A 12,067-nucleotide genomic window follows, 5' to 3' on the forward strand; every position below is an offset into this window, starting at 1 on the left:
CTTACCATCACATGAAATAACACTAAATATTTTAGAATAACTTTAAATAAATATGTGCAAGACCTGAACACTGAAAAACATTTCTGAAAAGATTAAAGAAGATCTAAGTAAATGGAAACATACCCCATATTCATGGCTTGGAAAACTTGAGATCATTAAGATGTAAGTTCTCTCCAAATCTATGATCTATAGATTCAGTGTAATCCCAGTCAAAATACCAACAGGAATTTTTGTAGGAATCAACTAGCTAATTCTAAAATGTGTGTGGAAAGGTAAAAGTTCTGGGATAATAAAAAGTTATTTTTTAAAGGAGCGCAAAGTTGAAGGACTACCCGATTTCATTTTGCTACAATAAAAGGTACAGTACAATAATGTTACAACATTCAGTGCAGTATGGTATGGGCCAGAGCAGACATAAATCAATAAAATAGTTTAGATATGGACCTTCACATATATGGTCAAAGATGCTAGGTAAGTCAATGAAGAAAGAATAGTCTTTTAATGATGTGGGAATAATGAAATCTGCAAATGGAAATAAAATGAACCTCAATCTCTGCCTCATACCGTACACAGAAACAAATTTGAAATAAATTATAGACTTAAATGTAAAAGCTAAAACTATAAGTCTTTTAGAAAAAGACATAGGAAAAAATCTTCACAATTTGAGGTAGGCAAAAATTTCCTAGACACATAGGCACTGACCATAAAAAATTTTGATAAAATTAGACTTCATCAGAATTAACATATTTTGATCTTTAAAATAAGCCATTAATAGAGTGAAAAGGCAAGTTATAATCTGGCAGAAAATATTTATAAAACATACATGTCACAAAAGACTTTTATCTAGAATATTTAAAGAACTCTTAAAACTCAAAAGAATACAAATAACCCACTTTAAAAATGAGAAAAAGATTTGAATAGACACTTCAAAATGAAGACATATGAAAATACATGAATGGCACGTGAAAAGATGTTCAATAAAATTAACCAGCAGAAAAATACAAGTTAAAATCACTACACACTTACAAAAATGATTAAAAATACTAACAAAGTAAGTGTATACAAAGTGTAGACAAAGACAATTAAAACTCATCCATTATTGGTAGGAGTGAAAAAACATTTCTTTCAGAAAGCAGTTTCTTAAAAACTAAAACAGACTTTTTATATGACTCAGGAATTCTCCTACTTTTAGGTATTTCCCAAGGGAAGTAAAAATATAGGTAAAGAAAAAGATTTGGACTCAATGTTCATGACACATTCACTTGACAGCTTTATTTATTTTTACCTGACCTTCGAAAGGAACAAAAGACTGATACACACAAGACCATGAATAGATCTCAAAAGTATTATGCTGAGTGAAAGAAGACAGACACAAAAAATACATTATGTATTACTCCATTTACATGAAATTCTAGGACAGGCAAAATTAAGCTATAGTGACAAGAAGCAGATCAGTGTTCACATCCAGCCTCATAAAGAGGTGCATGAACATAAGTGAGGAAAATTGGTGAGAAGAAGATGGAGAGAAGACAAGAACCCTTGAAAACCAAGCAGGTCCTGGAAACACCAGACTGATTGGAGCTGCCTGGCCCAGGACTTCTCTACACAATAGGTGAAGGATGGATAGGGTCATTTGAACTATTTACCGAATTACCAAACCACTCTTCAAACTATTTTAGGTCTATTTTCACAGACCTAAAAAGGAAAGATCATGGGGGATGGTAGTGAGATTAATGAGAACCACAATCACTTCCTTTTCCTGCTTTGAATCATCTGAGCTCTGCAGCTACTATTCTCCTCTTCTATTTCCTCTCCTTTCCAAGGACCTTAGTGATTCCCATCTGACCTTAAAGGTTGTTCTAGTCCACATGAGACAAAAAGAATCCCAGAGTATTATAGACTTAAAACTGGAAGGTCCTCTAGAGACCTTTTTGATCCCAGTGCTAAGTTTGAGAATCAAAGAGGGAAGTGGCCTGTCCAAGATCACCTGGCTAGGAACTAGCAGAGACTGGGCTTTTACACCTCAATAGCCTGGGTAAATGGGAGAGGAGTGGGTTTCTGGGTAAATGTCCCCACCATTTATTTTATCAGATATAGATCCAGTTAGGCTAATAAGGAAACACCCAGGGTCACCACATTTTACAACTCCAGGGGTCACCAGTCAGAGTAATAAATATACTGGATTGTATAACACAGCAGTCCAAATAAATGCCACTTAGAAATAAGGAAGATTGTCATCTGTTTATATGTTTATTTTAGGTTTTTTAGGAAGAAAATCTGATTCAACTAATCTATACTAACAGGAAATGGATATAACATTATTGAGCTGCCAGGGGGTGCTAAGTACTGCACTAGACATTGCTGCTGCTGCTGCTGCTGCTAAGTCGCTTCAGTCATGTCCGACTCTGTGCAACCCCACAGACGGCAGCCCACCAGGCTCCCCTGTCCCTGGGATTCTCCAGGCAAGAACACTGGAGTGGGTTGCCATTTCCTTCTCTGATGCATGAAAGTGAAAAGTGAAAGTGAAGTCACTCAGTCGTGCCCGACTCCTAGCGACCCCATGGACTGCAGCCCACCAGGCTCCTCCGTCCATGGGATTTTCCAGGCAAGAGTACTGGAGTGGGGTGCCATTGACTTCTCTGGCCACAGACATTGCTACATGCTAATTCATTGAATTCTAACCATATATCTGCAGGGTAGCTAGTAGCATCCTCATTGGATAAACAAATAAGCTGAGTTTCAGAGAACTTATATGCCTAACTCACATTGCCATTAATAGTAGAGCTGTAAATTGAATCTAAATCTATCTGATATCCAAACTCAAGCTCTTTCCATAAGTTTGTGGCAAGGGTTTAGGGGTCCTCTTTAAAATGTTCTACTCCTGCTCTGCATGTGAGGGCCACTGGTAGGGGAAGGGTACAAGGAGAGTTTGTATGCTTATCTTAATAGCTCTCAGGATACAAGGGCTGAGTGGCCTTTTCTCAGAAAATGAAAGGCATCTTAACTTGGGCAGGATTTGATGAGCCTACAGAGGAGCACCAGAGACGCTTCCTGCATGACCCAATTCCATTTTTTCACTTTCCAACTGCTTCCAGAATTGCCTAGTTTCCTTAAATATGATATTCATACAGTTACCTGAAATAAATCATTTAGGTCCAATTAAACAATTCATAGTGCCAAATATTATCAAATTATATAAACAAGTGCCAAATTTTCATAGCATGCTTTGTGCAGCGTGACCATCCACAAAAAATCTAGAAGAAAATGAGGTAGAAACACTGTTGTTTATGAGGAAAGGACATTAAAGTGGAGCTTAAAATGATTAATTTTGCCAACTTATCTACTTTTTAATTTTGCTCTTAGTATACTGTTTATTGTGTCTATTGGACATTCTGACACTATCCAAGGCAAATAGCCCTAGTTAGAAAACCCTGAATAATCCATGGAAAAGAGAGAATCTCACAATACTAATACACGTTATACCCCACAGAAATCCCTGGATTTGTGTGTAACTTCCTTCTCTCTTGTGGTATCAGAGTTTATTGTTTGTTTTGCTTTTTTTTCTGGTAAAATATTGGGTTATAATCTTTAAGATTGCCAACATAGTTTTAATCAACAGGCTTTCCAAGTGTCATATTTCTTCATGTTACCATTCATCACTTCCTGCTTCTGTTAAGTAGTCAAATGCAAATTTTTATTTTAAAAGTCATTTAGGCCAGGTATGGGACCTGATATTATCCTCTTATTTATATTAATAACATTTATTCTAAGTTCTTTCCCTTGACATTTTACTGAATCCTTCTTGGCCCATTTGATGTCACCCTACAATACAGACACATTATATATATATGAGTAGACAGATAATAAATTAGTGAAGTCAGCACTTCCCTCTCTGAATTCCTCATGTCTTACTGAAGGAAGAGAAACAGTTAAAATTATAAACCCACTTGGGGAAATATCAGAGAAGCTGGAAATAAAAACAGATAGTAGGGTTGGCGGGATAAGAGGAGAGACATGAAACAAATTCACAATGATGCACAGAGGGACACATGGGGACAGAAAGAGGAAAAAGCAAAGACACGGAGACAGGAATTTCTCTTTCTCCTTCTCCCGAGTCTCCAAGTTTTCCTTGGGCTCTTCCCATACCTCTTTCCCTCCTCCCAGTCCTTTTGGCACCTACTTGATATGCTCTGTGCGTCCAGAGCCCTCGATGGTCTTGGCTCCCCACCGCTGTTCCTTCTCGGAGATGTCATTCTACAGAAGACAGCACTCAGCAGTGAGTGATGGCAAGAGACGTGCTAAACTGAGGGGCCACACAGCTGACACACACGCACCCCCCCCCCCCGCCCCCCCGTGCCCTGTATCAGCTGCTTCCTTCAGTCAGCGGCTTTACTCAGACGCCTCTCCACTCCTATCCTCCCAGACCCCCACGGTAACATTGAGGCAGTGAGCTCGGAAACCTCCCTTTCTATTCTGCATCCCTCAAACTTTCTTCTTTAGGTCTCCTACAACTCCTGAATCCCTGCAAGTTATACACGTCCAGCTCAAATCCTGGCAGTTAATCTGCTTCCTCAGCATCGCCTTCCAAATTCTGTCAGTCACAACATCTCTATCCGCACCTGCCTCCTTCCAGTCTCAACACAGGCTATCATGCAGGCCCCACTCATTGCAGACAACTGTCCTGCCAGGCAGTCCCATCTAGGGCTAGCCCAGTCCCAGACTTCTTCTAGGCCCCCTCCAAGTGTACAGAGTAGCCCACATGCCTGCCCTTTGCCACTTATTGTCCAAGTAAAGTTATTTCCACACTCACCACAAAGTCAGGGTCTGTGTCCCAGTCATCACCCTGGGTCTCCACGGAAACAGATACATCATGTCCTACTACAGACTTCCACATCTGAGGGTGAAAGAAAACAGGAATGATTAGATGAAAAAAATCAAGAGGTGGGAAAAGAAGAATGCTGAAACCAGTGATTAGTAGCCCAATGTTTCTTACTTTTTTTTTTTTTTTCCTTAGAAGAAAATAGAATCTGAAGCAAAGCAGATGAAAGTTTTAGGAAAGTACTTTTGCTCAGAGGAGGAGGGCGATGCAGATATATTTAAGACGAACTAATGTAGCCTGGGTTCTTTAGTCTGGAGAGAAGTCATGGGTGTAGGTAACACTAAATAACTTGCTGTCAAAATTGCTGAAACCCCCCGCTTGTGTCAAGAGGCCAGCCCAGGCAGTGGCTTAAAGCATTTATCAATGAGGGATATGGAACATACCTGGAATGACAGTGTCATTCCACTCAGATATCTACATATGACTTCTTTCATAGGTGCCATGGTATATATTAGCCCAGTTCTTGATAAAGTGAACATCTACACTCCTGTCTACAATCTGTTAAACTCCACTCTAAGACTGGCCACTGTACAGCTGCATATCAGTAGGGGCTCTCAGCTGAAATTCCTACACTGAACAGTGTATGGGGAGGCATTATTTGCTGAGACTAATTCATTCATTGTTCAAGTTTTAAAAACTGTTTAATCATGTTTTGGTCTTCCCAGGTGGCTCAGTGGTAAAGAATCTGCCTGCCAAGCAGGAAATGTGGGTTTGAACCTTGGGTCAGGAAGATCCTCTGGAGAATGGAATGGCAACCCACTCTAGCACTTTTGCCTGGGAAATCTCATGGACAGAGGAGCCTGGTGGGCTCCATCCATGGGGTTGCAAAGAGTCGGACATGACTTAGCAACTAAACAAGAACAACGATATATTATTTTTTAAGGACAGTAACTGGTTCAAAAAGAGCATATAAAATCCCTTGTTCTGAACATTAAGAATCATTAAACTTTTATTAAACTAAATAGATGTGTTTAAGAAATATTTGGAGAACACCAGTTTGAGGGGGTGCCAAATTATCATTTCACTAGGGCATCCCCCGAGAAGGCAACAGTACCCCACTTCAGTACTCTTGCCTGGAAAATCCCATGGACGGAGAAGCCTGGTGGGCCGCAGTCCATGGGGTTGCTAAGAGTCGGACACGACTGAGCGACTTCACTTTCACTTTTCACTTTCATGCATTGGAGAAGGAAATGGCAACCCACTCCAGTGTTCTTGCCTGGAGAATCCCAGGGATGGGGGAGCCTGGTGGGCTGCCATCTATGGGGTCGCACAGAGTCAGACACGACTGAAGCGACTTAGCAGCAGCAGCAGCTAAATTGAATTATCATTTCACTAGGGCATCCCCAGTGTCTCTGCTGGCCTGCCAGTCCTGCAGGAGGAGCTGCACAGGTGCTCTGCATCTGTGGGGTCCCGGGTCTTGGTGTGAAGGGGAAACAACAGACAATGCTCATCTGCTCTTGTCTATGACTTCTTGACCTTGGTACCACTTGCTAGCTGGCCCACCCTTCCATGCTCAGACTCCCATACCCTTTACTGTCTCTTAAAGGAGCCCCTCTTACAATCACTCCTAAGATCTACAGTCTCTCCAGCCAGGCACTCAGACTCTCCAATTTTCCTTTTCACTTGAAAACTCCATCCTTCTCCAGCTCCTTGAAAAACCCCTTGGAAACCAGCCAAAGGGAAATCTGGGGTAGATTGGTTAACGAGATGCAAAGAGGGCACTGGGGAAGTATGAACCGAGTCAGCTGGACTGCGGGACCAGTCACTGCCAGGAGCAGTTCTGCTTCCCCCGAGGGGGTGACAGTACTGGATGGGGGGCAAGTAGATAAGACCTATGGTCCTGGCTCTGGGGCAGCTCTGCCATAAAAGGAATTCACACATAAAACTGGAAAAGAGAAGTTTCTGAAATATTCATGAGCAATAAGGAAGCAGTGAGGACCGATGGTCCTGTCCTCTTTCTTACTGCTCCTCTTAGGCCCCAGCCTGACTCTCCCATAAGCCTCTCATCCTCATGTATTTTTGAAACAGAAAGGTTCCTGACACAGAGCCAATTTAGCATCCTTGAGCTACTGGCTGGGAATAGGGAAGCCAAAGGTGCTTTTTAGAGGTGGGAGCCTAGAGAGTAACTGGCTGAGGCCTGGTGCCATGAATATCAGGCATGATCGAGGATCTACTTATGAGGCTGCCTCAGTAAAGTACAGGGACTGGGAGTCAGATCACCCAGCTCTGTTCCTAAGCTCCTGTGAGAATATGGGTTAGGGAGTCAAGATAGAGTCTGTACACATTTGCCAGGTACCAGGCATTTATCAATACTTTGGTAAAGTATTGAACATCTCTGAAACTCTGTTTTTCCCAATGGAAAACAGGTTAACCTCACTAGTCCATCAAGTCCCCTGTATTCTGACCCTCTGGGATTCTGTGATCCTACAAACAGAGAAACCAGCCCTAGTCGAAGCACCGTGACTTCATTTGGCGCTTGGTTCTCAGCACTGGTGTACATTAGCAACTACTTCCTGATCTGTTGCAATGTCTCCTGTGGGTTTTGTCTCTCTGTTAGACCCATAAGCTCTCCAAGGGCAGAGACTGTCTTCACCTCCAGTAATCCTTCTCCCAACTCAGTGCTTAGAAGCAAGGGGCCTTAGAGAGAATTGCAGGTTGTCGGCAGAAACCAAGAGACCTGGATGGCAGCTGAATCCCATTCCCTGGGCTCCGGTGTTTCTATTTCCATCCTCACATGCTCATTATCTACAACCACTCACCACCAGGCTGGCCTTCTGGCCATAAAAGGTTAAACGACTACTAGCAATGACTTCACCTCTCAGCAAGGAGTAACAGCCAGGTAGCATTGTCTCATTTCAACCCTTGTCCTGTGCTCCCGTATACCCACTGCCCAGAGTACCCACCTTCAACTGTGCGTTTGCTCTCTCAGCTCCTCACGAAGACACTCGACCCCTTTCTAGCTGCTGCCACTTCAGAGCAAGAAACTCTAAGCTGCTATTTCAGTTCCGTATTCAGGTTTTCTGTCATTTCCTGCCACTCTGTCTTCACAACTGCTTCCTGAAGTTTGAGTCAGTTCCTTCTGCTTAGGCATTTAAATAAAAAAGGATTAAATGTTCTGTGCTTGCTCTTTTGCAAGACTTTGAGAGTTCCGGAGGTCCTTAAAAAAAAGTGCTGCTCTCTCAGAATTTATAGTCTGGTCAGGGAAGCAAAATATTTAACTAGAAAACATAGAAGAATGCTGTAGAACAGCATTTGTACCCTAAACAGATGGGCAGTTGCATCTGTTTATAATAAAGAAATTTGGAGAATTTGGTATGGACTGAAGGGATCAAGAAAGGATTAATGGAAAAAATTGATTTTTATGTGGATTTTGAAAGGAGGATTTAAAAAGAAACTCACTACATTACCCACAGTACTTAAAACTGGGGGTTACATATAATAGATGTGGGAGTTAACTCATAGGGGAAAGGTAAGACATAGACATGGAGGGAGGAATTTTCAGATATTCTTTAGGGGGAGGTGAGGAGTCAGAGCTAATTCAGAAAGATTTAGTCCCAAGCAATAAGTCAAAGCTATGGTTTTTCCAGCAGTCATGCACGGATGTGAGACTTGGACCATGAAGAAGGCTGAGCACCAAAGAACTGATGCTTTCAAATTGTGGTCCTGGAGAAGACTTTTGGACTGCAAGTAGATCAAACCAGTCAATCCTAAAGGAAATCAACCCTGAATATTCATTGGAAGGACTGATGCTGAAGCTGTAGCTCCAATACTCTGGCCACCTGATGCAAACAGCCAACTTATTGAAAAAGACCCTGTTACTGGGAAGGACAGAAGGCAAAAGAAGGAGGTGGAAGAGGATGGTTAGGTGGTTAGATGGCGTAACAGACTCAATGGACATGAATTTGAGCCAACTCTGGGATATAGTGAAGGACAGGGAAGCCCGGCATACTGCAGTTCATGGAGTCACAAAGAGTTGGACACAACTTAGTGTCTGAACAACCACAGAAGTAGGAAGAAATCTGAAAGAACTAGGTGGTACGAGATGACGGAAGGTCCCTGTGGCATTCTATTACTAATCCACAAGATTTTCTGTCCCTCCCTTCCCTCTTGAAGGCAGTCTTGGTTTGGCTGACTGTTCTGACCAGCAAAATATAAGAAGTAAAACACATCACTTTCTAGTGGAGACTTCAAGACCAGCAGGAACTTTGCTATGCTCCTTGACATCAAGCCACAGGTGAGCCCTAAGGGAACTCAGGATGGAGACAAATGAGCTGCCCCCTGCCAAGTCCTTAGCCACTGCACCCACCTCAAAGGCACACTTAAGGGGACTCAGCAAGGGAAAGAACAGGACACTAGCCCTAGATAGCTAAGATGCATAACAATGAGCCCAGACTCTTAAATCTTCTCGTGCAGAGAAAATTCATTAACTTGAGATATCTGGTTTTCTTTGTTGTTGTTCAGTTGCTCAGTCATGTCCTATTCTTTGCAAGCCCATGGACTGCAGCACACCAGGCTTCCCTATCCTTCACCATCTCCCAGAACTTGCCCAAACTCATGTCCCTCGAATCCGTGATGCCATCCAACCATCTCGTCCTCTGTTGTCCCCTTCTCCTCCCACCTTTAATCTTTCCCAGAATCAAGGTCTTATCCAGTGAGTCAGTTTTTTGCATCAGGTGGCCTAAGTATTGGAGCTTCAGCTTCAGCATCAGTCTTTCTAATGAATATTCAGGACTGATTTCCTTTAGGACTGACTGGTTTGATCTCCTTGCAGTCCAAGGGACTCTCAAGAGTCTTCTCCAACACCACAGCTCAAAAGCATCAGTTCCTTGGTGTTCAGCCTTCTTTATGGTCCAACTCTCACATCCATACATGCCTACTAGAAAAACCATAGCTTTGACTAGATGGACCTTTGTTGGCAAGTAATTCTCTGCTTTTTAATACCATCTAGGTTTGTCATAGCTTTTCTTTAATAAACAGTAATTTGGTTTTCTTTAGTTAACAGTAATCTTTTGTAGTTTCAACTGTCTGCAGGGTCTTTCAGCTCAGTTCAGTCGCTCAGTTGTGTCCGACTCTTTGCGACCCCATGAATCACAGCACGCCAGGCCTCCCTGTCCGTCACCAACTCCTGGAATTCACTCAAACTCACGTCCATTGAGTCGGTGATGCCATCTAGCCATCTCATCCTCCGTCGTCCCCTTTTCCTCCTGCCCCCAATCCCTCCCAGCATCAGAGTCTTTTCCAAGGAGTCAACTCTTCGCATGAGGTGGCCAAAGTACTGGAGTTTCAGCTTTAGCATCATTCCTTCCAAAGAACAACCAGGACTGCTCTCCTTTAGGATGGACTGGTTGGATCTCCTTGCCATCCAAGTGACTCTCAAGAGTCTTCTCCAACACTGCAGTTCAAAAGCATCAATTCTTCGGCACTCAGCCTTCTTCACAGTCCAACTCTCACATCCATACATGATCACTGGAAAAACCATTGCCTTGACTAGACAGACCTTTGTTGGCAAAGTAACGTCTCTGCTTTTGAATATGTTATCTAGGTGGGTCATAACTTTCCTTCCAAGGAGTAAGCGTCTTTAATTTCATGGCTGCAATCACCATCTGCAGTGATTTTGGAGTCCAAAAAAATAAAGTCTGACACTGTTTCCACTGTTTCCCCATCTAGTTCCCATGAAGTGATGGGACCACATGCCATGATCTGTTTTCTGAATGTTGAGCTTTAAACCAACTTTTTCACTCTCCTCTTTTACTTTCATCAAGAGGCTTTTTAGTTCCTTTTCACTTTCTGCCATAAGGGTGGTATCATCTGCACGGTCTTTACTCCTATATATCCTGGCTTCTCCGTTACCTTTTTGTAGCAGTTCCAGAGAACTATCTGGAAGGCTGCGGCCTGGGTTTAAGTTCTCAGTTTTGTCTGCCAAATAAAACAGAATTCTCAACTTTTAGGTTGTGCTTTTTTCCCTCCAATTGACACAAGACAACCTGCAGCTCCCTGGAGTCGCTCCTCTGGCAGCCTAGGGCCCTGGCTGACGGTCCCCAACTGAAAATGACAACACAAGTAGAGCCCCACTCATTGTGTGAGGGACTTGGAATCTGACTAAAAGAGAATCCTAAAGAATAACTGCTGTTTTAGCTACTGAGAATTTGGGAGTATTTGTCACCATATCTGACCAAGCCTCTCCTAATCTTGATTGACATTGAGTTCTGACCTGACTTGCTCAGTCGTGAGCTCCCCAGTAGATTCAAACAGGGCCTGGATGTTTGTCCAAAATACAGAGGAGGGCAATCTAAGGATTCTATACCTAATGTGGAGATTAACTACTTTTCCTACCTGATAACCTATTTATTATGGCAGCACCAAAGTTATTATAAGGAAGAGTAAATTTGTAGAAGGGGGAAAATTTTCTAGACCATTTTGAATCCTAAATTTGCATCAAAAATAGAAACAATCAGACCAGATATTGTGACACACCTTCCAGGTACAGTTGTTTAGAGAAATCAAAGTATTTAATCAGTGATGACAAGAAAGCCTATGTTGGATAAAGAAGATATGGTACATATATACAATGGAATAATACCCGGTCATAGAAATGAAGTAATGCCATTTGCAGCAACATAGACAGATCTAGAGATTATCATACTAAGTCAGAAAGAGAAAGACAAATACCATACGATATCACTTATATGTGGAATCTACAATACGGCACAAATGAACTTACCTACAAAAAAGAGACAGACTCAGAGTCACAGAGAACAGACTGGTTGCCAAGGGGGAGGGGTGGACGGGAGAGGGATGGGTTGGGAGTTTGAGGTTAGTAACTGCAAACTATTATGTAAAGAATGAATAAATGATAAGTTCCTAATGTATAGCACAGAGAACTGTATTTAATATCCCGTGATAATAATGGAAAATATGAAAAATATGTATAACTGAATCACTTTGCTGTATAGCAGAAATTACACAACACTGTAAATGAACTAGACTTCAATACAATTAAAAAAAAAAAAAAGCAAGTCCATCTCTCTTTAGCAAATGTCCCAAGTTCACTCCTAATGAGGCAGTAAAACACAGCAAGCATGGGCTTTAAAGTCAGATAGACGTGGTTCAAAACTTATTGTACCTCAAGAAAGTGAGTTAGTTTTTCTCAAGCACTGACCTGATGTTTTGTTCAGTTGCTCTTTGTGA

At 42.1% G+C, this 12,067-nt stretch overlaps 1 protein-coding gene across 1 annotated transcript in view; it reads right to left on the minus strand.

Annotated features, from left to right (window-relative positions):
• The window catches only part of HCLS1 (hematopoietic cell-specific Lyn substrate 1), a 35,203-nt gene extending 27,262 nt beyond the window's left edge, over nucleotides 1–7,941 (minus strand). The window contains exons 1-3 of the mRNA XM_019952977.2: nucleotides 7,783–7,941; nucleotides 4,811–4,894; nucleotides 4,181–4,254 (exon numbers count right to left, since the gene is read on the minus strand). Coding sequence (XP_019808536.2) covers nucleotides 4,181–4,254; nucleotides 4,811–4,894 — 158 coding nt within the window. The 5' untranslated portion in view covers nucleotides 7,783–7,941. The remainder of the gene's footprint in view (nucleotides 1–4,180; nucleotides 4,255–4,810; nucleotides 4,895–7,782) is intronic.
• Between the last annotated feature and the right edge of the window lie 4,126 nt (nucleotides 7,942–12,067).

Source organism: Bos indicus, chromosome 1 (genome assembly GCF_029378745.1).
Source record: "Bos indicus isolate NIAB-ARS_2022 breed Sahiwal x Tharparkar chromosome 1, NIAB-ARS_B.indTharparkar_mat_pri_1.0, whole genome shotgun sequence".
Classification (NCBI taxonomy): Eukaryota; Metazoa; Chordata; class Mammalia; order Artiodactyla; family Bovidae; genus Bos; species Bos indicus.